A 25,561-nucleotide genomic window follows, 5' to 3' on the forward strand; every position below is an offset into this window, starting at 1 on the left:
CACCCAAGGTCTTTCTTCACCATGGTCCAGGGTGCATCCAGATGGCACTACCGTCCACCTGTGTGGCTCTTTCCTCCACCCATTTTGTGATTTAGTCCCCATTTTACATATTTGTCTTCTCACTAGGAGAGTCTCCCCTTGTTTTTTATGTAGCCCACTCTAGTAGAGGTGGTTGTAGCCCTATGGGCAGTTTTATTAATAGCATGATCTTTCTTGGAAAAAAAAAATAGCAGGTTTCAAACTAGCTTCATAGAATCTCCAAAGGACTGTGCTAAGGTTTTTCATGGGAGTTGAAGTTCCAAAGTCCAAGGGTAAGTTTAATTTTTACCAAGTCCATCCTAATTTAGCAGGTCATAAATTAGCAGGTAGACTCTAGCCCGCGTCAGCTTCATAGAGCCTTCAAATGATAGTGCAAAGGTCTTGCATAAGAGCTAGTTAAATTGAAGCTAAGAGTATGGTTTTTAATTAATGGAAGGAAAAAGCAAAAAACTAAGGTAAGATCAGCCCTTCCCTATTTCGAAAGTTTCCTTCTCTTCCAAGTTTGGCTAGGCCACATGTCCAAAGTAGTTAACACTTGCTTTATGGAAAGTTGGACACGTGTGTGTGTGTGTGTGTGTGTGTGTGTGTGTGTGTGTGTGTGTGTGTGTGTGTGTGTGTGTGTAGTTGTTTTAACTTATATAATAAGATATAAATGAACTTTTACATTCAAAAGATAGCTGCCTTTAGAGAAAAGGTAAAAATTAGTACAAAAACAACTCAGTCTTAGAATTATCTTTGTACATGGCATATGACAATGAAGCCACATTCCAGTATACAATGATATTGATCCAATAAAGAATTGCTTCCCAAGTGGTAGGAGCAAGTGTAGTATCTGACAGACAATAGCTTTAAGCCAAAAAAAAATCCAAGAAAGGATAGAGTCCTCACCTGCATTCATCCAAACAAGATAACAGATTCGTTAGTTTTAGATGTGTATTACAGGTGTCAATGGACTATATCAGTTGTTATCCATGTCCAACTTACAACTCTTTTTAACTTAAAACCAATGTCCAAAGTGTTCCTCTCTTTCAACTCTTTTCAAATGTGAAAAATCTTTATTATTTCATTTATTGGTAGTAGTAATTGTATGTATGGTTTCTATATATCCCAATGTTTTATAAGTCCTTAAGTAGATATTTAACATACATATCATTTTGATCAAAAGTCCATTACCCCTTTTGATCCAAGTGTTCTATTCTAACCCATAGGTTAATTTTCCACATTTTGTTTTGCCATATTTTCAGGCCCAAAATCCTAAGTATCGTAAAGCATAAAGTGAACTAATTTAACAACTTGAGATATGTCCAAAGCATTAATTTTGGCTTAAGTAAAGACCAAAACTTTCAGGCCCACATGGGCATATCCAATCCAACTTATGTCCTTCAGTATGTGTTGTGTTAAAGAGATAAATCTGCTAATTCAATCCTAGCTTAAACTACTTTTCACATTTAGAAAATGACTTTAAAATTTATTTTTTTTAAGCGGATATGAACATGTAATCAATGTTTTATCAATCCATATTCCCCACAGCTTATCTCTTAGAATAATCGTCCTTCGGGGTCAACTTTACCATTTATTTAGTGTCAAAGGAAAAAACCAAAAAAGTTACGTTTATCAAGATATACCAGTCTCGCTGTAATACCCAGTATCCAAAGATCTTCTTTATTTTACTGTTCAACCACAGCATTACCTAGCCCCAGGATTTAGATTAAGCAAGGATATCTAGAAGCCTTAACCATAATGCAATACACACGCTTACCAATTGTTTTTGGGTCATAGCCCACAATAATGAAAAGACCAATATCCTACCATCACAAAACCAGAATACCATAAGTTCTCAGCGTGATCAGTTTATAGATTACAAGATCAGTAATCCCCTCAATGAACATCACCAGTTTTATCAGGAAAAAAATTCAATACTGCAAGCCAATATTTTTACCAACCATTCTACAAACACCCAGTTTATGTATAGTATTCAGTCACGGTACAATATCAACAAAAACCTTTTTTAAAGCTAGTCGATAACTACTTGCATTAGCAAAAAAATGACCCATCCTATTTTATGCACAATATGCAATTGTGCCATAGTATCCAAAAAGACTTTTCTACAATGAATCGGTTCATGCACAGTATGTATTCCCGGCATAATATTTCAACAAAAAACCAGTAAAAATCCAATCGATAACTGCGCAAATAGCAGACAATACCGAGACTTATCATAGTAATCGCACCGACCTGAATTGGTAGTTCAACAACCTCCATTGCGGCACAGTATCAAAGCTCTCACACCTCACTTTGAAAAACACACGCAGAGAAAGAATACCCACAGACCAAGTGAGGGGCTCAAAACGCCCTCATCTTTTTATAGGCCATTTGATTTGCTCAACGTCAGTAGACGCCCCACGATCTGATTCAAGCAGCTTCATGCCTCTACTCTCGTAATGGGGGTTGAGAGGGAGAGAGATTGCATGTAGGTTTACGTAGTAGGCTGCGGTGTATGGTAATACAGTCAAGCTAGATAAATAGAGTAAGGGCGTGAACCTAGCTATTCCTGCTCGCGTTGAGAGGGAGAGAGATTGCATGTACGCAGTAGGCTGCGGTGTATGGTAATACAGTCAAGCAAGACAAATAGAGCAAGGGCGTGAAAAGTTAGGGTATTCATGAAGGCGACATTTTATGCATAATAGGCCTAGGGGTGGGTACCCATGTAAGGATAGACGGGAGAGGTATGTCCCCCCAAAAAATATACCATATGAAATTTTTAGTCAATTAATCTAAGGTACATAGTAACCTTTGCGAGGAAACAAAAAAGAAACAAAAAATTAAGTTGTTGTATGTGTGTGTGTGTGTGTGTGTGTGTGTGTGTGTGTGTGTGTGTGTGTGTGTGTGTGTGTGTGTGTGCGCGCGCGCGCGCGCGCGTGTGTGTGTGTGCGTGTGTGTACACTTGCCAAAGACGAAGTCAAAAGGACGAGGAAAAAATCTTTCAAGAATAGCAGGGGGGATGGGGGGGGGACATGTGTTAGCAGATGATGAAGCTACACTTTAAGCATTCACTTGTGATTTGTCCATGTAATATTCTACTTTGAGAATTTTTGGCGAGTGGGGGAAAGGAAAAAAGAGGGGGCTCGGGGGAATTTTTCCCCTCTCTCACTCATTCTCACACTCTCTCTTATGTGTCCCTTGTGGCCAAGCAAGCCTTTTCTCTCTCTCCCTCTCATATGGGAGTTCAAGAGATGGTCTCTATGCTCAAGAATTGGCTGTGGATGCAAATCCGAGCAATTAAATACTTGAAACTTCTTTTTCTTCTTCTCTACTCTTCTAGCTATGCTACGGGCTTGCTCATGAAGTAAGCACATAACAAATTACTACTACTTTTCTTGAAAAATATTTCTCTTCACTCTCATCTATCTCCATCCCCGAAGTTCTTTCTCCTCACTAGGGTGCTTAGGGCTTGGGAAGGAGTGTTACACCATGGAATCATGAAACTACTCATCTTCATTGGTTCAAGGAAACTTTTCAAGAGCACAAGCTTGTATTATAATCAGATCTCTCATTGAGAGAATTATAATTAAAAATCCTCATGGAAGGGGGACCGGCGGCTCCAAGCAAATCCGGTCCTCAACAAGTTGTTAATCTTAAGGTGTTGTTCTCTCCAAGTCCTGTGCATGATTCGATGTTTTGATGTGTAAATGATTAAATGAAATCAATCATGCACTACCTACGGTTCTCCTCTAAAGAATCTTCTTAAGGGAAAATTCTCCTTCCATAAATTAATTCCACTGTGATATTTTGACGTGTTAGGCAAAACTATACCCATTAAGTTTCATCAAAACCAAAATCCTTCAATTTATGAGTAGGTCAAAGATCAAGGTGGATTTCCATTTTATGATGAATACAATTGTGCTTCTTATCATAATACCTCAAGGCCAAAAGAGCTTGTTTCTAACTAGCAACCCAAAGTGGCTAGGTAATTGATCCACAAAGAACTCTAGGAAGATCAGATTAAGCAATCTGTGCCACAAGTGTCCTCCATAACAAGGAAATTCAACCACAACAATCCACGTTGTAGAAGCTATTGTATGTTGTAGCAATCACATTGATAGATTGCAAGGACCACCACCTCATGGTGTCTTGTTAGTAGGGATAGTCCTCCAAGAGGAAGTCAAGCCAAGCAAGTTCTGCTTGTAGGGCTATTGAACAAGAGCCTAAATCATCACAAAATGTTAGTGGCTAAATGAGCTATTTAACACATTGATCAATTTTTAGGCTAACATTTGTTAAATGAATAGTTAATGAAGATTAATGAAGAGATCTAAACCATTCGTGAGAGAGAAGGCTATATGTGCAAACAACTTCTCTATCTGAAGGTTCAAGATCATTTAGGGCGGTAGGGTAAAGTAAAAGTGCACAACAAATATTTGTATGGCTAGGAGACATCCCATGTGTCCACCTCAAAATCCCCTATTGCACTCGTGTTCAAGAGGTAATTTCAAAATCCCTCCTTTCACCATGACTTAAATCACCCTTTTTCCTCCACAATCTTTTATTTTTCAAGATTCTATTTTTAATCCCACTTGTAAATGTAGTTCTGTTACTCTTTGGAGTTATAAAAAGCCCTTTCGATGAGCTCATGGGCTACAATACACATTTTGAGGTGGATGCACCGCCCCGGGGGGGGGGGGGGGGGGGGGGGGGGTGTGTTATCTGAAACATCCTTTTTTGCAATGTTTACTTGATGCTCAAGAGATGAGATCATAGCTAGTTCTTGCACATAATCATACACCTAAGCATGTGAAACACATTGAAGAGACAATATGGCTGCATTGTTTATTGTCGCAACACTTTTACAAGAAACATCGATTCTCTTAAAGACAACCCTTGACATAATTCCGAGGAGTTCGATTAGTTAGTCTCATGAGAGAAGATACCCTAGCTTAATATGGAAAAGGTTTCCTTGTTGCTTTCATAGTCATATGGTTAGAACCTTTACATCCATTACCAAACAGAAAAATCATCAACTTAGTATGAAAAGGTCTACTTTTTGCTTTCATAGTCTTTCGAACCAACCTGAATATGGCTGCTAGAACCTTCACACCTATTAACAAACAGAAAAGTAATCTACTATCTTACCAAAGTAGGATGAAACACCATGCAAGTCATGCATCTTTTGTGCATGTGCACTTGCAATTCAATGTCATGTTTGTTCTGAGTTACCCCTTTGTGAGTAGTATGGCCATTTAGGTTAAAGGCAACTTCCGTATATAACTCTGATGGCTTCTTCCTCTTTTCGTCAGATGAGTAATAACATACACCACAGCTCCTTTTTGGCTTCTTTCGGAACGCGACTTTTGCAAGCACAAGTAATGCACATATAATTAAAGCCTGCCATACTGGCAGTGCAAATGCATTTAACAGAAAGACGGATACATCGTTGTGAAAACCTTATACTTTCTGTCAAATGCACTTGATTGTATCTGTACATAATACTATCACCTACATGTCAACCAACAACCATCACCTGCAATACAAAAGGAACAAGCAGTGTTTTACAACGAGCACTCAGTAGACTCGCTCCTATCAGACAAGTTGCCAACTGACAAAATGTATACAACTGTCAATGACCAAGCCGGAAAAGACAACTTCAATGCAACCAAGATGACTTCGCTGAGAAAATCTTGCACTGCACAAACAGTTACTCCTCTTAAGAATTTTATGAATGCTGAGATATTCAAAATCATGTAGCTTCATAGCAATTTAACTGGTAATATGTGAAACTTAGGTACTTCACATAATATGCGCCCAAAAATGGCGCTCACACTTGTGAGCTAACATGGATGCCAAGCAGAAGTCTTTTACTGGATCCGGGAAAAAAGGGCTGCCTCGAGCGTCCTCCCCCAAAAGAAAATCCAGCGCCCATGTGGATTAAACCCTGGACCTTCCAGGAATAGACGAATGCCTCAACCACTAGGCTATCTCATCCAGCTGCTACCACCTATGTTTTATAATAGTATGGCATATGGCAGGCGGCCTGTGTGAAAACTGGACCCAGCCATTTTCAAAACCTACTGGCCGGCAGCGCTTGGATGTGTAAGCGCCCTTGTTCAAAAAGGATAAAGACTTCCATGATAAGTCTCAAAGTTTCTCTGTGAGAAATGTATCTAAACAAAATACAGAACTTAGGAAAGCAAAGCTAAAACAAGCAAAAAGACACCATGTACTGCATTATGTAAGACACTCTGTACTGCAATGTGTTGAAATTTTGCAGTGAAGGAAGAGTATATGGGTTAAGCCACATACACCTTGAGTATGTATATATTTAGCACAAAAATTTGTTTGTAACAACATATAGACAAAACGCTGTAAAAAACAATATGAACATAATGAGGCAACTTCATTGAATGCTGCACCTATGCATTCTTTAGGTGTCATTGATATTTGCCTCCTCAAACAAACCGAGCCAAGTATTGGGAGCTACATATGTATAGCCAGTAAAAAAACCTACATCATCCGCTTTTGGTGTAGAAGCTGGTGAATCTTGGGCAGGCAGGATGGTCCATTTCTCATCAAAGTTTGCAATACAGTCTATACCGTTGACCTCAGGTCTGAACTTTGGCTGTATAGCACGTGCCTCCAATTTGTTCCAATTGATGCATTTGAACCATTTATGCTGCTTTATCTCGTCACTCCTATTCGTACCACTACCAAGACGCTTGATAGGATCTTTCTGTAGCAACTGCCAACACAAGAAGAAAGAAGCATTAACCCAATGACTTTGGGCAACACAAGGAGAAAGAAGCATTAACCCAATGACTTTGGGCAGCACAAAATTGGTAGTATTGGTGCACTGAAACTCACAAGGAAGAGGAAGTACAGAATTAAAAGTTTTAAGAAAGCAAGCACAAGAATGCAGTCACAGCAAAAAAAGCAAAGATAATAAAATGCATACATGAAACAAACTTAAGAAGCAACAATACCAGTGTTGTGCATTTGGTAGGGTAGAGGAGAAAATCGTGAGACATGCGCCAATAGGGAAACGGATACACCCCCTATTTAGAGACAAAATTATAGAATATGCTCGGGATCTTGCTTATGTGTCCTCTTATCATTTGCTGAAAAGTGTACCATCACTGGGCCTTGAGTGTCTATACTCCTTCAAGAAGCCTTAAAAATTGAATTCTCTAACCTAGAATACTAAGATGAGTTCTGACATGTCAATCTTGGTATCATTTAATGAATGACTAGATTTGCAAAATACCCCCCAAAACCACTATTTTTCAGCTTGGGGACTCTAAGATGGCTCCCTCTACCCCAGTGGGTCTTTTATAAAACCCTTGAAGCGATCTGTCTTATTACAGGAATGGGAAGCACAAAATGATGCCCATCTTCAGACTAAGCCTTACCCCTTTGAGCAGTGAATGAGCTTCACTGGATAGATAATGTGGTAGCTTTATTCTGTCCTTCACAATCTTCTCTTGAAGCTTCTGCCTGTTCCTCTGAGTAAATGGAGGCTGCCAAAAACACACCAACAACGAATATAATTCACCTGTCATGAGAACAAAAGAGGGTTCTTACACAATGCCAGACCTACCTGGCCAATCAACATTTCGTATAGTAGAATCCCGATACTCCACCAATCAGCAGCTTTTCCATGACCCTTTGCAAGCAGAATTTCAGGAGCCATGTACTCAACCGTGCCACACAAAGAGTTTGTTTGTGCATACTCCTCCACCTCCTTAGCCAATCCAAAATCCGTCAGTTTCACCTGGTAAGATCCACCTTTCACCATTAATATAGTATTCTAAAAAAGAGTATGTTTTGTCCAACAGCTGTTGCTTTCAGAGAGAAAAGGAAATGAGATAACATGTAATCACGAAGTAAGCTGCATACAGTACAAAGTCTCAGATGCAAACGCTAGCTACTATTTTGATCAAAACAGCCCATTATCTCACAAATGAAAAAAAAATATCGCTCGTATCATTCTGTCAGTTTCACGTGTAATACCAGGGTAATATTGCCTTGAATATTAAGGCTCTACTTATATTTGTATTGACTTCAAGTGGCAAACAAATTGAGGTGATTGATATGCATCGTTGTACAATGCACACAGCGAAAAAACTCAAATGCAAAAATAAACTAGCATCCCCGATACCCTTGCTACCGTAAAGCACTATTTTCTTCCGACCAGAAGGCCTTCCTATTATGCAATGTCATTGAAAAGGCAAGACTAAACCAAGACACAAAACTTACATGTCCTTCAGCATCCAAGAGAATGTTTTCAGGTTTCAAATCCCGATGTATAATACCATTGTTGTGCAGGTGAGATACGGCAGAAACAATCTCAGCAGTGTAGACCCGGGCCAAATCCTCACTGCACATATAACGGCACATTTTTTAATTGGTTATCACAAGAAATTTGGGCAAATAATAGCCAGACTTTGATACCTGAATGTCCCTTGCCGGTAAAGTTGGAAAAAGAGATGGCCCCCATTAATAAAGTCTAAAATCAGGTACAATTTTGATTTTGTCTGCAATCGATCATCAATGTGACATCAAGACGGAGAATTATGCACGCCATCAAATAGCACTAGATTCACAGTGCTTTTTTTATGTTGGCAAAACACAATATCAAGGTTATGTCAACATGTAAATAGGTATTAAAAACAAGCAAGAGAAACCAAAACTATCAAGACCGGAGATACTACCCTCTTAAATAAAAGCAATCATCCTTGACTGCATGTTCATAGCCAAAGGAAGCACACACATGTGTGTGAGAGAGAGAGAGAGAGCGAGAGAGAGAGAGAGAGAGAGAGAGAGATCCCGCGGCACGAGAAATCTTCGATTCTTCAATGTAGTTCCCCAAGGCATAAATATTGTCGAACTGCTGCAAGACTAAACGGCTTTCTTTCTAGCTTTCACACTTGAAAAGGTGAAAAATTTTACTATAGATCCCCCTCCTTGAAGTCTTTGAACTGATGCGGTGCAAAGCCAAGATATGGATAGTAGGGGTAGGCATATGGACTCCAACCGTTGTAACCAAAAGTGGTGGTGAGAAAGGTGGTGGCAATGGTGGTTGCACGGGGTTGCACAATATTTCTAAAAGCTCCTCCAATCGGAATAGAGGACTGAGTAGGTTGTCGGTTTAAAGCCCTTGTGGTGCAAGAGGAGGAACAACCTGAGTCAACAAAGGAGGCAACATGTAGTTCAAAAACTGTTGAAAGCTCTGTAGAATCCAAAGATTCTGCAAAGATGACTCGAGAACGACAGCACATGTGTCACAAATTGATGACGTGGCTGACCAGCTAGAAGAGAAATGGTTGAGTGGACAAGAGAAACCCTAAAAGATATTTAAGGGAACTTATGAAGCACCGGCAGAGGGCCCGAAACCCTAAAAGACAAAAGCTTGAACCCTGAAAGGAATTTCTGTAAAATGCGTTGACATGCAGATCGTACGGATGCTCACCTGTACGGGTTTCCGCGATTTATGCTGGCAACTTTTGGCGCTAGCATGAGAGAGCAGAGCTTATGGGTGAAAGTGCTTTTGAACCTGATGTTTTTGGGGCTCTACATACCTTGTAAATTTTATAAGAGCCCTTGGGGGCTCACTCTGCAGAGCATCTGGACGCAAAGTCTGTAACAGACTTGGACACTCCAAGTCGAGAATCTACCGCGACACCACAAATAATCACTTCAAAACAGTTCACAGTTCACAGTTGATTCGACACTGGCCCGACGGAGTTCCATGCCTAGAGATATTGGCCCCAAAGACTGGCGCCCCTTTCGGTATTTCTTTTTGTATTAATCAGTGTTCAAAGTACGAGAGTAGGCAGGCGCTCACTCTCAGACTCTTCGTCCAGATGCTCTGGCTGTGAGAGCCTGCCCACATATTTAAATTTTTACAAGGGATGCTAAAAGCAGAGCCCAAGAGCTGAAAATCAAAAGCTCCTTTAAAATTTAAAGCACCTCCAATTTTCCTCTCACAAGGCTTATTGGTAAAATAAAGCAAAAGCTTTTTCTCTCTTGTAAACTACATAGCTTAAATCTGCCCAAAAGCTACCGTAGACTGTCCACCAAAAGCGCCGCAAAAAGCGGGTGTTTGTACAACTGTCACGTGTCAGTAGCGCGTGAAAAACGCCGCAAATTCCGGCAGCCAGGCACATCACCATTTACCAGACTTTCCCGGGGGGTCCATTGCCAAGAGGGAAAGTGTATTGGGCAGCCATGTCACCAGTTTGTGACATACCCCCCTCTTGAAAGCATTGTAATCGCCCTCGATTACGCCTGCAAAACAGACAGAAGCCATAAACTGTCTTAGGAGACACTGACTGTTAGTACCGACGCACTAGGAACACACATCTAGCACATGTACCAAGCGATAGTCACATCACACGACATCACTAGACATCACTTGACATCACAGGACATACATGACAAATCACATTCAACATTCATTCGAATCTCAGACCATGATTTATCAGCAATGCAATTAGCAATCGCATCTAGATCTACTCAAGGCCTCATAGATGCCCGATTGACTAATCCCTATTGCAACCATGTCTATCGAGATCATTCAGACCAAAATGCTGCAACCATTTCGTCTATCAATTCCTACACTTAAACAAGTCAAGAACAAATCAGTTTCATATTCTTCGGAATTCCATTTCATAAAGTCATATAGCAGAATACTGTCAGCTCTCAGTATCCCTGAAGCTCAAAGAGACATCAGTGACTCTAGTATTCAAAAATCGACACATCTATTGACAAAGGAGCGGAGTAACTCCCCTCTTGTGCAACCCATTGCACCAGATCTCCGGCCAAGCTGAATTCGGGGTTCCATTTGGAGTAGACTATGCTAAACCAAAAGCTTCAAGGTAAAGTTTCACAATCTGAGGAGTATCTGCTAGATCCTCCTCTTCCATCCACTTCGCATTCAACGCACGATAGTTCTTGAATTTAACCAAGAACCGCCTTCTTACTTTACCCTTATTCTTTTTGTCCTTATGTGCCAAAATCTGTTCAAAACAAGGATCTCCTCGTTTTCTTCCACTTCAGGTTGCTCATCAGGCTCCCCATCTTCAGACACATCACCTTTAAAAGGCTTCAAGAGACTCACATGAAATGCATTGTGAATCCTCCAAGTGTCAAGCAGTTTCAATCGGAAGGAGACATCATTGATCTTTCCGAAGATCTGGCAAGGTCCGTAGTATCGCATACTAAGCTTTGGCAAAAGCCTCTCCTTTCTCTTTTCTTTCTCAGGCATGCCTTCTCAAAACGTACGAGCACCCAATCATCCTCCTTCAATTTCAAATCACAACGATGGCGATCTGCTGCCTTTTTCTAGTCTTTCTTGAGATTTCTGCAAAGCCTCAAGGACCTTGGCAAAAGCCGTGTCCAAGTCTCGAGTGTACTCATCGACTTCAAAAATCTTATCTTTCGTGCTTAGGAAGGGTGGAACCTTCAGGGCACCTTCAATAATCTCAAATGGCGCCTTCCCCGTCGAAGAGTGTACCGTGTTGTTGTAGGCAAATTCCACCGAAGGTAGATACTTTTCCCATTGAGTCTTCTGATCTGAGATATAAGACTTCAATAAATCTAAAACCACTGAATTGGCAATCTCATATTGCCCGTCAGTCTGCGGGTGGAAAGATGACGAGAACTGCAACCGCGTGTCAATGTTCTCCCAAATTGCCTCCCGTGAATTTGGGGTCCCTGTCGAAGACAATCGTCTCGGGCATGCCATGTAATCTGAGAATCTGGGCCACAAACAATCTCGCTAAGTAATTCGGCTTGACTGTTTTCTTCACTGGAATGAAATGAGCTTGCTTGCTAAATCTGTAATAGCAGTCCAGTTACCATCGTGACCACTGTGTTCTCGGGAGATTAAAAATGAAATCCATTGCAATACTTTCCCAGGGGCGGGTGGGTATGGGTAAAGGCTGTAACAATCCCTGTGCCTTATGCCTGTCAAACTTGACCTTCTGGCATACCAAGCAACTGCGCAAAAACTCGTCCACATCCTTCTTGAGTCTCGGCCAAACGAAGTATCTCTCTACCCCTTTCAAGGTGGTAGCAATGCCGCGGTGACCCGTAAAAGGCGGATAGTGGCATTCAGTCATAACCTTTTCCGTCATAGTTGTGTAACGCACAACATGGTTTTCCTCATCAAGTAGCCATCCCGAATGGAATATCCCGCTACTGTTTCCCCACCCCGTATGCGTGTGAAAACGTCTGCAAAATCTGTATCTGTAGCATACTGATCGACCATATCCTCGAAGCTCCTATGATGAATCGCGGAAATAGCCAAAACCAACGGCTTCCGAGACAAAGCATCTGCCACCAAGTTCTTCTGTCCCTAAACATGGACAATTCGGAAGTGAAACTCTGACAAGATGTTCGCCCACCGCATCTACTTTTTCAATAGCTACTTCTGTGACAAGAAGTAGTGTAAACTCTGATGGTCTGTGAAGACAGTAAAATCCGCTCCGAGTAGGGAGTGCCGCCACTGAGTAAGAGCATGGATAATCGTCAAAAGCTCTTTCTCATAAATCTGTGTTGTCAATTCGGGCCATGAGAACAATCGGCTCTTGTAAGGAATCACATGGCCTTCTTGCATTAAGATCGCACCCAGACTTCGACTACAAGCATCACAATATACTTCAAATGACTTCTGCAAATCCGGCAACGTCAAAACTGGTCCCGTAGTCAATTTCTCTTTCAATGTCTGAAAGGCAGTCACCTCTGTGGGTCCCCACGAGAAAGGGACTCCTTTCTGTGTCAAGATATGCAAAGGGGAAGCAACCTTTGAAAACTTTCTAATGAACCGCCTTTAGTACGAACACAATCCCAAGAAGCTTTTAACTTCATGGACATTCTTCAAATCGGGCCAATCACGGATAGTCTCTATCTTGGCCGGATCCATCTGCACTCCTGCTGCTGACACAATGTGTCCCAAAAAGTGTATCTTTTGTCGAAAAAATTCACTTTTCTTTGCATTAATCACCAACTTGTGATCTCGTAATGCCTGAAAGACTTCAAGCAGATGTTCTCTATGTTCTCCCTGATCCTTCGAGAAAACAATGATATCGTCAAATAAAGTGCCAACAAATAGTCTGTACTCTCGAAAAATCCTATCCATTGAAACCGGCCCGTAGGGCGGTAGACGTCGGCTTTCACCCGAAATTCTTTACTTTATACACACACACACAAAGCACTTTGCAAAGGGAACTTGTAATGGGAATTAACACTTGATCACACACACGGCTCGGAAGCTAGAACGCTCCGAGCAGACGCCGACAACCTGTAGGCCCCAAAATTGGCGCCCCTTTCGGTATTTCTTTATTCTTTAGGAGGGTAAATTACAAGGTAAGGTCCTCGGAATCCTTCACGTGTATCCACCTAGATACCATTTGATTTGGCCAAATTTCGGCAACATAACAGCCCCAAAACTTGCGCGAAACCAATTCCCCTGCTGGAACTCGCTTGCACTGGCGTATACCCTCTGATTCCTGTCCAAAAACAGTAAATTCAGCGTGCTGTATTTACTGGTTTTTGCCCTGTTTTCAGCCCCAAACAGTCCCCTAACTGTCCTCTGCCAATGGGGCACGATTCCCAATGGTCCTGGCGTCCGTATGGCTGAAAAACAGTGAATTTACAGCGCATACACAGCGCTGATTTTGCACCTGAACGGTGAGGTTATGACCCTCACCAGTGCCTGCTTTGGAGCAGCAGTTAGCTATCCCTGTTCCTGCTCAAGGAGGCTCTTGCCTCAACACAAAAGCATGAACCCACACAACTGTACATCAGTCAAATGAGTAGCCCTCTTGTGGGGCATCACATAACTGCACGTAGGGGAGAGAGAGAGCAGTGTGTAGTGTGCAGGGCATCACTCCTAGCACCACACTGTACATGAGAGGGAAAGAAAGCACTCCATAGCTCTTAACCTGTGACAGGTTGCAAATGAGGCTCATCCCAGCTTAAAAATTCAACGCCCATTTTTCTGGAAGAGGCAAGTCCCTGAAAATGTGACACTTGGCGCATTTACAAGCATTTGCCCGTTTCGGGCTTGCTGCTTAAAAATATCCCAACCGACGCGTCAGTTGACTTCGCGGCAGAGTTATAAAGTGTTCCCCTAGTCATACCGGAGGTAATGACGCGAACACATTTCACGGCCCAAAATAGCAGTTCCCTAAATTTTAGGAGATGCTTCCGTTGGGCTCCCACTGGTCTTCTGACCATCTATCCTCATTGGGACCGCATCCAAAAATGCAATGTGGCCCAACTGTCGGATACTTTTTGTTGGTAGTCCCACCTTGACTTTACGCCTTAATTGAGTTCACTTCCTAGTATCCACCAACTTGCTAAGTGCGACGGGGAGACCTATATGATCTTGCTCTGAGCCTAGACATCCTCTTACCATACGAATTCCAGTGCCGACCACTTCCCGTCTGCGGGTGAATCTACCGTTCACATTGGCCATACAATGTCCGACCGTTTGCTACTTCAAAAAGAGGGTCTTAAACAAATAAAATAAACCCCATCGGAAAGAAACCAACAACCAAGGTTAGCAGTTGCCACATCTCTGTGACATGGTTAATAACTGCCACGTCCTCGTGACATACCCCCCTCTTGAAATCGCAAACGTCCTCGATTGCATACCAGAAATACACGCCACTGATGATCTTGTGCTATTAACACTCTTTTATCATCGCATGTATCCGCAAGAAAGGTCGTAACATACATAGATACAAATGACTTAATGAGGCCTTCATACTTTTGCCATTTCCATCTATGGCACTGAATTCATATGTACATTTGATGTACTAGCTCTATCATTACCCCTCCTTTGCACATGTTGGGTTGGGGCATAAGTAGGCTGTAACCCAAAGGCTTCAAGGTAAAGCTGCAATACATTCGGTGACTCTAACAGTTCATGCTCTTCCATCCACTTTGCATCCATAGGTGGATAGTTCTTGAACTTCACCAAATAGCGTCTTGCAACTTGTCCTTTAACTTTTCTGTCCTTATGTGCCAAAACTTGCTCAAGTACGAGGATCTCATCAAGTTCCTCAACTTCTGGCTGATCCTCAACTGGCATATCTTCTGGCACATCACCCACGAAGGGTCTTAGAAGACTCACGTGAAACGCATTATGAATCTTCCACGCATCAAGCAGTTTCAGCCTGTAAGCCACATCGCTGATCTTGTCAAGCACTTGAAAAGGCCCATAGTATCGCATGCTAAGCTTAGGAAACAGCCGTTCCTTGCCCTTCATCTTCTTTAACCTTGCCTTTTCGAACCTTAGCAGAACCCAATCACCAAGTGATAACAACAATTCACGACGGTGACGATCAGCAGCCTTTTTCTGTTTTGCCTGAGTCTTCTCCAAGGCAACTTTAATCTTCTTATACATCTCATCCATGTTCTCAACATATCGATCTGCCTCAAAGATCTTGTCCTTTGTATACAAAATGGGAGGAACCTTTTTGTCGCCTTCAACAATTTCAAAAGGTGCTTTGCCAGTAGACGAATGCACCGTATTATTGTACGCATACTCAAGCATAGGCAAATACTGTTCCCACTTGCCCTTATTATCTGACACATAGCATTTCAACAGATCTAAGACAGTAGAATTGGCCTCTTCTGACTGTCCATCAGTTTGTGGATGAAACGAAGACGAGAACTTGAGCGTAGTACCCATGTTCTCAAACAATCCTCTCCAGAACAAACTGGTCATGCGAGGATCACGATCACTGATAATCGATTGTGGCATACCATGGTACTTAAACACATTGTACATGAACAAGCGTGCCATCTGATCAAATTTTATCTTCTTCCTGACAGGGATAAAATGGGCCTGCTTGCTGAACCTGCAGATAATGGTCCATATACCATCATTCCCTGTTGGCGTCCTTGGAAGATCAAAGATAAAGTCCATAGCAATGCTTTCCCATGGCTTATCCGGAATCGGCAGTGGTTGTAACAACCCTAGTGCCTTTTGCCTGTCAAACTTGACCTTTTGGCAAACTATGCATGCTCGCACAAAGGCATCCACATCTCTCCTCAAGGTAGGCCAATAGAAGAACGTCTCTACCGCTTTAACTGTTGCATCAATGCCACGATGCCCTGCATACGATGGGACATGACTCTCTTCCATGACCTTATGTCGCAATGGCCTAGTGACACAAAGTCTGCCATGCATCATCATAAAACCATCTCTGAGGAGGTAGTGCTCGTGATGTTGCCCCTCTTGTAACTGTTCAAAGATCCTTGCAAAATCTTCATCAGCATACTGTTCCTTCATGTCATCTAACTCATGATGATAAGGAATTGACACAGCTGAAATTTGTGGCTTTCTTGATAACGCATCAGCCACAACATTCTTCTTGCCTTCCACATGCATAATCTGGAAGTGGAACATGGAAAGAATGTTCGCGCATCGCATATGCTTTCGGATAACTTTGACTGTGTCAAGAAGTATCGCAAGGTCTGATGATCTGTTTGGACAACAAAATCAGCACCTAAGAGGTAGTGCTTCCAGCTAGAAAGCGCATGAATCACGGCCAAGAGCTCTTTCTCATAGACTTGCATAGTCCTCTCTGGCCCTTGCAAAATTCGGCTTTCATAGGCTACTACCCGTCCATCTTGCATTAGCACTGCTCCGATGCTACTGCCACACGCGTCACACTGGATCACAAATGACTTCCTGAGATCTGGCAAAACAATAACTGGATCTGAAGTCAACTTTTCCTTTAAGAGACTAAAAGCTGAAATCTCTTTTTGGGTCCATTTGAAAGTGACCTCTTTCTTTTGCAATGCGTGAAGAGGCGATGCTATCTCTGCAAAATTTCTGATAAACCTTCTATAGTAGGAAAACAATCCCAAGAAGCTGCTGACATCGTGCACAGTCTTCAAGTCTGGCCATGTCTTGATAGCTTCGACCTTTGCGGGATCCATTCTAACACCATCCTTTGAGACTATGTGGCCCAGAAAGTGGATCTCTTCGAGGAAGAATTCACTTTTCTTAGGAGTGACAAGTAACCTGTGACTGCGCAACTCTTCGAACACAATGGTCAAGTGACGCCTATGCTCCTCTTCATTCTTCGAATACACAATCATGTCATCGAAGAATGTTCCAACAAACTGTTGATGCGAGCGGAAAATCCGGTCCATCATTCTGTTGAACGTGGCAGGAGCATTTGTTAGCCCAAACGGCATCACTAGAAACTCATAAAGACCAAATGTCGTTCTAAACGCAGTCTTGTGCACATCCTCTGGGCTTATACGAATCTGATGGTACCCACTCTTCAGGTCTATCCTGCTGAAAATTGCAGCACCCTCTAAACGATCAAGAATATCATCAATGCGAGGAATAGGAAACCTATTCTTGATGGTATTCTTATTCAACGCACGGTAATCAATACACATGCGCCATGAGCCATCCTTCTTCTGCACTAGGAGCACTGGGGAGCAAAAGGGTGAAGAACTAGGCTGAATCAGCCCCTTCTCTAATAACTCCTCAACCTGGCCCATAATCTCTTTCTGCTGCGCCGCACTAACTCTGTAGGGAGGTCTATTTGGTGGGCTACACCCTGGCACCAAATCTATCCGATGGTCCTCAGGTCTCTCTGGCGGCAATTGCGACGGTAATGAATCAGAAAAACAGTCACTAAACTTTTGCAAAAATGCTGACCTTTCTTTATCTAACACAGATAAATTTGACTGATCACTATCTGAGACATCACGTGCAAAAATCAAGTACGCAGAAAGATGATTCTTTATTACAGAAGTGATAGCAGAAGCAGATACAATAGGGACTGACTCTCCTTTAAGCTTTACATCCAAGATGTGAGTTTTGCCCCTATGCTGTACAGTGATCTTTTTGTTGTAGGCATCCAAGACTCCATGCACTCGGAACATCCACGGGATCCCCAACAAGGCGTCACAACCTTCCAACGGCATGATGTAAAACTCTTCAATGTCCACATACGACTGAATATGCAGACGCAGTTTTCCAATGATGGGAGTAACACACTCTGAGTGGCCAGGACATGCCAACCCTGCCTCTGCTGTGTACCCCATCTCTTCAGCTTTGATGCCGAGCTTCATAGCTAACTCTGGTGAGATAAAGTTGGCTTCGGCACCTGGATCAAAGAAGATGAGTGCCGTCTGATCTCTAACTTTACCCCATGCCCTGCATAACTCACTGGCATCCGTGCTGGGCCTGTCACCCACCATGTCTGGCACTAAACCTGCCGTGGGTTTTGGCTTCTTGCCTTTCTGGTCTTCTTTATCCTCTGAGTCAGCTGGCCTTTTCCTTTGTGGACAATGGATAGAAATATGACCAGGCTGCTCGCATATAAAGCATTTGTTTTCAGCCATTAGGACCTTCTTTTCCTCGAGCGACTTGCGCACAAAAGGCTTCCTTTTCTGTTTCTTTGCCTGCGCTCCAGAAGTCCCAGCTGAATCCTTGTCCTTGGTGGCTTGTTCTGACCCCTGTGACGCATCAGGAGCCGTTTTCACAAAGGGCTTCTTTGCTGAATTTTTCTTTTGCTGCCCTCCTTTATCACTGCTCGGAAATCCACTATCCTCTCCTTTCAACAAGGCAAGACCAGTGTTCGCAACTTCCATAAGCTGAGTAAGGGTAGCCACTCTATTCTTTGTACAGTAATCGCGAAGCCCTTTAGGCAGCCCACAACAATACTTCTCTATCTGCTCTGTCAGTGGCACAAATCTGTAGGAGGTCACTGAGAGTAATGCTTTACAAAACCTCCTATTGTACTCCAACAAGCTCTTGCACGAAGCTGCCGTAAGCTGGTGCCAATCTGTCAAGACATCGGCTTCAAATTCATTTGATAGCCAAGCAGATGCAAACATTTGCTTGAAGTAAACCCAAGTGGCGGGTGCCTGTCCTTGCATTAACAATGTCGTCCACCATGTAAGCGCATTGTCCTTTAAGAAAGTGGCAGCTTTCCTGACCTTCGAGGCCTCTGTAAAATTCCCTCCCGCATAAGCTGTATCAAACTGCTGGAGGAAAGTGAGTGCCTTAGTCTTGTCCTCGAAACCACTGAAGGTACTGAACTTTACTGCTGCACCACCCTCTTTGTAAGCCTTTGGCTTCTCTAGTGCCCCCAAGTTGTCATACGGAATGGTCTGCAACATGGGCACTGTACTAGGCATGATCGGCACGCCTTGGCCATTCACATTTTGCGTAAGAGGTGCGATATTTGGCTGCTGTCCAGAAAAACCAGCCATGCCAAAATGACCCTGTGGCACCCCAAACTGGCCTTGGTTGCCGTGGAAACCTTGCTGCATGCCGATAGTACCATACATGGGGTTTGGCATGATGCCTTGCATACCCCCGAACACTGTTCCTGGCATGTACGGCTGACTTCTAGACGCATAACCAGCCATACTTTGGAACACTGATCCACCCCCGAAATACCCAGGATGTACCGTGGGTGGTGGAAAAACTGAGTGCATAGCCTGGTATCCAGCTCCCTGTCCATTCAAAACAGCATGCTGGCTCTGAAAGGTGGCGGGCTGAACTGGCATAACCTGTGGAATAGGCGTTCTAGCCACCTGTTCAAGCACGGGAGGAACCTGCTTTGGAGCCCCCGACTCCGCAACATGCGAGTGTTCCCTTTCCTCCTGCGCCTCATGAAGTACCTGGGCTTGAGCTTCAACAAGCTCCGTACGCGGCGCAGGTTGCCTATTTTGCTGTTGCACTGGTGGCGCTTGCAAGAATTCCATAAACCTCGGATTCTGCACCAGCTGCGAAAAGACATTCACCACGGCAACTAACTGAGTCTTAAACGCATCATCCTCAAGTTGCCCTGTCATAAAGCCCTGTACTACTGGAGGGACATTCACGTTGACAGGAGGTACAGACTGACGTGGCCGTGAGCTCTCGCCAATCTCAAAAACCATAGGAATCTCCTGCCTGTCCTTTGGAGAGGAACCCTCTTCCATAATTCCCTTCCCCTTGTCGGTCATAGTGTAATCCCCGCGTTCTTGCACTGTGTCTTTACCCTGAACAATCCAAGCTCACTCTTTGAGGAAAAAGTGATTGATATCCCGGCAATGGAACCATGAAACCGGCCCGTAGGGCGGTAGGCGTCGGCTTTCACCCGAAATTCTTTACTTTATACACACACACACAGAGCACTTTGCAAAGGGAACCTGTAATGGGAATTAACACTTGATCACACACACGGCTCGGAAGCTAGAACGCTCCGAGCAGACGCCGACAACCTGTAGGCCCCAAAATTGGCGCCCCTTTCGGTATTTCTTTATTCTTTAGGAGGGTAAATTACAAGGTAAGGTCCTCGGAATCCTTCACGTGTATCCACCTAGATACCATTTGATTTGGCCAAATTTCGACAACATAACAACCCCAAAACTTGCGCGAAACCAATTCCCCTGCTGGAACTCGCTTGCACTGGCGTATACCCTCTGATTCCTGTCCAAAAACAGTAAATTCAGCGTGCTGTATTTACTAGTTTTTGCCCTGTTTTCAGCCCCAAACAGTCCCCTAACTGTCCTCTGCCAATGGGGCACGATTCCCAATGGTCCTGGCGTCCGTATGGCTGAAAAACAGTGAATTTACAGCGCATACACAGCGCTGATTTTGCACCTGAACGGTGAGGTTATGACCCTCACCAGTGCCTGCTTTGGAGCAGCAGTTAGCTACCCCTGTTCCTGCTCAAGGAGGCTCTTGCCTCAACACAAAAGCATGAACCCACACAACTGTACATCAATCAAATGAGTAGCCCTCTTGTGGAGCATCACATAACTGCACGTAGGGGGGAGAGAGAGCAGTGTGTAGTGTGCAGGGCATCACTCCTAGCACCACACTGTACATGAGAGGGAAAGAAAGCACTCCATAGCTCTTAACCTGTGACAGGTTGCAAATGAGGCTCATCCCAGCTTAAAAATTCAGCGCCCATTTTTCTGGAAGAGGCAAGTCCCTGAAAATGTGACACTTTGGCGCATTTACAAGCATTTGCCCGTTTCGGGCTTGCCGCTTAAAAATATCCCAACCGACGCGTCAGTTGACTTCACGGCAGAGTTATAAAGTGTTCCCCTAGTCATACCGGAGGTAATGACGCGAACACATTTCACGGCCCAAAATAGCAGTTCCCTAAATTTTAGGAGATGCTTCCGTTGGGCTCCCACTGGTCTTCTGACCATCTATCCTCATTGGGACCGCATCCAAAAATGCAATGTGGCCCAACTGTCGGATACTTTTTGTTGGTAGTCCCACCTTGACTTTACGCCTTAATTGAGTTCACTTCCTAGTATCCACCAACTTGCTAAGTGCGACGGGGGGACCTATATGATCTTGCTCTGAGCCTAGACATCCTCTTACCATACGAATTCCAGTGCCGACCACTTCCCATCTGCGGGTGAATCTACCGTTCACATTGGCCATACAATGTCCGACCGTTTGCTACTTCAAAAAGAGGGTCTTAAACAAATAAAATAAACCCCATCGGAAAGAAACCAACAACCAAGGTTAGCAGTTGCCACATCTCTGTGACATGGTTAATAACTGCCACGTCCTCGTGACATCCATCATCCGGTTAAATGTCGCAGGAGCATTGGTTAGGCCAAAAGGCATCACCAAAAACTAAAATAACCCAAAAGTTGTCCGAAAGGCTGTCTTGTAGACATCTCCCGGCGCGATTCGGATTTGATGATATCCGCTTTTCAAGTCAATCCTGCTAAAGCACGAGAATCCCTGAAGTCGGTCAAGTATATCATCAATTCTAGGAATCAAAAATCTCTTCTTGATGGTGATTTTGTTGAGAGCTCTATAATCGATGCACATTCTCTAAGATCCGTCTTCCTTCAAAACCAGCAACACTGGAGAGCAGTACGGTGAAGTACTAGTGAAACCGGCCCGTGGTAGGGCGGTAGGCGTTGGCTTTCACCCAAAATTCTTTACTTTAGACTTTACGATAGAAAGGAACTTCACAAATAAGCTTGTGACTGGAATTTAACACTTCAAGACAAACCACGACCTGGCAACTAGAGCGCTACCAAGCAGACGACACCCTGTTGGCCCCAAAGACTAGTGCCCCTTTCGGTATTTCTTTATTCTTATTATGCTTGAGAAAAACCTGTAAGCTTCCACAAGATGTCCCACTTTTATCGGGCTGAAATTCCTCTACTTCAACCCGATTTCGGCAACATAACCACAGTAGAAGTCTGCACGTTACAAAATCCCAAGCCAACATTGACTTTCCACGCACTTTAGAGCGCTTTGCAAAACCTGGCAAGAAATTGCATGTCACGAGGACGTGGCAATTGCTAACCTTAGTTGTTGGTTTCTTTCCAATGATTTTTGTTTAGTTTTTGAGACTCTTTTTGAAGTTGCAAATGGTCGGACATTGTATGGCCAATGTGAACGATAGTTTCATCCGCAGACGGGAAGTTGGTCGGCATTGGAATTCGTATAGTAAGAGGATGTCTAGGCTCAATTCAAGATCATGTAGGTCCCCCCTTCGCACTTAGCAAGTTGGTGGATACTAGGAAGTGAACTCAATAAGGACATAAAGTCAAGGTGGGATCACCAACAGAAAGTATCCGACAGTTGGGCCACATTGCACTTTTGGATGCGGTCCCAATGAGGATCAACGTAATCGCGAAACGTTTCAAGGCCGAAACGTTTCACCACGAAATGTTTCAATCTAAAATTAGAGCGCAGTGAAACGTGAGACCGAAACGTGCGTTTCGCGACTTTGAAACTTAAAACTATGGTACCTTGTTGTTAGTGAAACGGCTTGTGTTTCAGTTGCTGAGCGAAACATTTCACATGTCCCGACCTGTCGAAACGCGTTTCATGGTGACGTTGATGAGGATAGATGGTCAGATAACCAGTAGGAGCCCAACAGAAGCATCTCCTAAAAATTAGGGAACTGCAATTTTGGGTCGTGAAATGTGTTCGCGTCATTACCTTCGACATGATCATGGGAACATTTTATTACTCTGCTGCAAAGTCAACTGATGCACAAGTTGAGAGATTTTTAGGCAAGAAGCCCAATGCGGGGACATTGCATACATGAGTGCCAAGTGGCACTTTTTGGTCAATTTAACAAATTTGGGAGAACAAAACTCGTAACTGACTTTTTGGAGCAGTTTTGAAGGCTGACAAGTGTTATTTTCAGCCATTTCTTTGCATTTTTGAGCTTCCCATGACTTTACCTTGGACCAAGAAGCTCATTTTCAGCATTGGAAGGCATCAAATGCGTGTTTACAGGGCTGTTTTGCTGCGTTTTCAGCGATACGCAAGTTTTGGCAGTCATAGAAATCTCTCTTTTGCATCTATTTGTTCATAGATGCATCCCAGGTCAAGGGCAAAAGAGGGGGCACTCGATTTATGCCGAGGGGATGCTTCATTGAGAACCTGTCACACAGGTTAACAGCTATGGAGTACTTGCTTTCCTCTTTATGTACAATATGGTGCTAGGAGTGATGACTTGCACACTACACACTACTCTCTCTCTCCCCTACGTGCAATTATGTGATGCCCCACAAGAGGGCTCTTCATTTGACTGATGTACAGGTGTGTGGTTCCATGCTTTTGTGCTGAGGCAAGAGCCTCCTTGAGCAGGAACAGGGTAGCTAGCTGCTACTCCAAAGCAGGCTCCAGTGAGGGTCATAACCTTACCGTACAATTGCAAATTCAGCGCTGCGTATGCGCAGAAAATTGACTGTTTTTCAGCCATACGGACACCAGAACCCTTGGGAATCGTGCCTCACTGGCAGAGGACAGTTAGGGGATTGTTTGGGGCTGAAAACAGGGTAAAAACCAGTAAATACAGCGTGCTGAATTTACTGTTTTTGGGCAGGAATCAAAGGGTTTATGCCAATGGAAGTGAGTTCCAGCAAGGGAATTGGTTTCGCGCAAGTATGCTGCCGAAATTTGGCCAAATCAGGTCATATCTAGCGGGATACAGGTAAAGAATATTTAGGACACTACTTTGTAATTTACCCTCTCAAAGAATAAAGAAATACCGAAAGGGGTGCCAATTTTGGGGCCTACAGGTTGTCAGCATCTACTCGGAGCATTCTAGCTTCCGAGCCGTATGTCTATTCAAGTGTTAATTCCTGTCGCAGGTTTCCTTTGCACGTTCTCTGTGTGTGTGTCTAGAGTAAAGAATTTCGGGTGAGAGCCAACGCCTACCGCCCCATGGGCCGTTTTCAAGGTTCCATTGCCGGGACAGAATCACTTTTTCCTCAAGAAGTGAGCCTCGGTTGTTTTGGGTAAAGACAGAGTACAGGAACGCGGGATTATACTATGGCCGACAAAGGGAAGGGCATTATGAAAGAGGGTTCCTCTTCACAGGACAGACAAGAAATTCCGCATGTTCGCCCTGCCAAAAAGCGTTCAAATTAGGACTAATTTTTTGCTGCATTTTTAGGGTTTGCAAGTATGAACCAAGATGAGATAGAGAGAGGTCTCACGGTGGTAGATTGGCCACTAGATCTCCTACGGGAGTGATGTGGGTCTGCCAAGTGACACGCTGCTCGCCGTTTCTCTGAGGCAATTGCTTGGATTCTTTGACGCATTGGTAAATCATCTTGAAATTTATTCTTACTTGGTCGTGGATGGTACGTCAGTGTTGTGGAATTATGCTCGTTTGCGGAGGCAAGAGCCTCTTGCACATGTAAAAAGTTAAGAGACAGGTTGCAAGATGCTATGTGGTGAAGTTCAAGAACTATCCACCTATGGATACAAAGTGGATGGAAGAGCATGAACTGTCAGAGTCACCAAATGTATTGCAGCTTTACCTTGAGGCCTTTGGGTTACAGCCTACATATGCCCCAACCCAACGTGTGCTCTCTCTCTCTCTCTCTCTCTCTCTCTCTCTCTCTCTCTCTCTCTCTCTCTCTCCTACTCTCCTAACCATGCACTATGTAAAATAAAGAGCCCCTTGAAGTGGTAGAGAACTTCCAGTACCTTGGTCTTCAAGTTTTGGTCGATCATAAATGGAATGATTCTACTACGGGAAGAGAGCCTACTATGCATTCAAGAACTCATGATGTAATGGAAATGGCCTATGAATTTTGAGGATAGCGAAATTAAGAGTATAACTAGAGTGAGCATTTTTAAGAGACTACTTTGAGAAGATAGAGGGTGAACTTAATTAGCGGTAGCAACATAACCATTATACTTAATTAACAATACTTTTGCAAGAGAGAGAATTAGAGAACACGACAACAGTTGAAGACTGGATTTATGTGGAGTCGGTCCCCTCTCCAAGCTTGTTACAACATGTATCAACGCGAAATCTGGGATCTACCGTATAGCATGCCACGTCATCATCTCCACATGCAAATTGCACGTGTATGTGAGTTCCGCTTTATTTTAGGGTTTAGGCTCCTCAGTCGAGCTCTATAAGTTAGTTAAGTCTTCTTATTCTTTTGTTAGGGTTTAGCCCCCTCGGCCGAGATCTACAGGTGGCCTAGGGTGAGGATCAAAGAGTCCTAACCCCCATTGTCTTTCATGGTCGTCGCATCA

The 25,561-nt window shown here is 43.4% G+C and overlaps 1 protein-coding gene across 1 annotated transcript in view; it reads right to left on the minus strand.

Annotated features, from left to right (window-relative positions):
• Nucleotides 1–6,290: 6,290 nt before the first annotated feature.
• The window catches only part of LOC147438224 (serine/threonine-protein kinase AtPK2/AtPK19-like), a 30,656-nt gene continuing 11,385 nt past the window's right edge, over nt 6,291–25,561 (minus strand). Inside the window, exons 2-6 of the mRNA XM_086487523.1 lie at nt 8,482–8,564; nt 8,287–8,407; nt 7,628–7,801; nt 7,440–7,547; nt 6,291–6,772 (exon numbers count right to left, since the gene is read on the minus strand). Coding sequence (XP_086343649.1) covers nt 6,458–6,772; nt 7,440–7,547; nt 7,628–7,801; nt 8,287–8,407; nt 8,482–8,564 — 801 coding nt within the window. The 3' untranslated portion in view covers nt 6,291–6,457. The remainder of the gene's footprint in view (nt 6,773–7,439; nt 7,548–7,627; nt 7,802–8,286; nt 8,408–8,481; nt 8,565–25,561) is intronic.

This window comes from Adiantum capillus-veneris, chromosome 17 (assembly GCF_014529385.1).
Source record: "Adiantum capillus-veneris isolate H3 chromosome 17, ASM1452938v2, whole genome shotgun sequence".
NCBI classification, from domain to species: Eukaryota; Viridiplantae; Streptophyta; class Polypodiopsida; order Polypodiales; family Pteridaceae; genus Adiantum; species Adiantum capillus-veneris.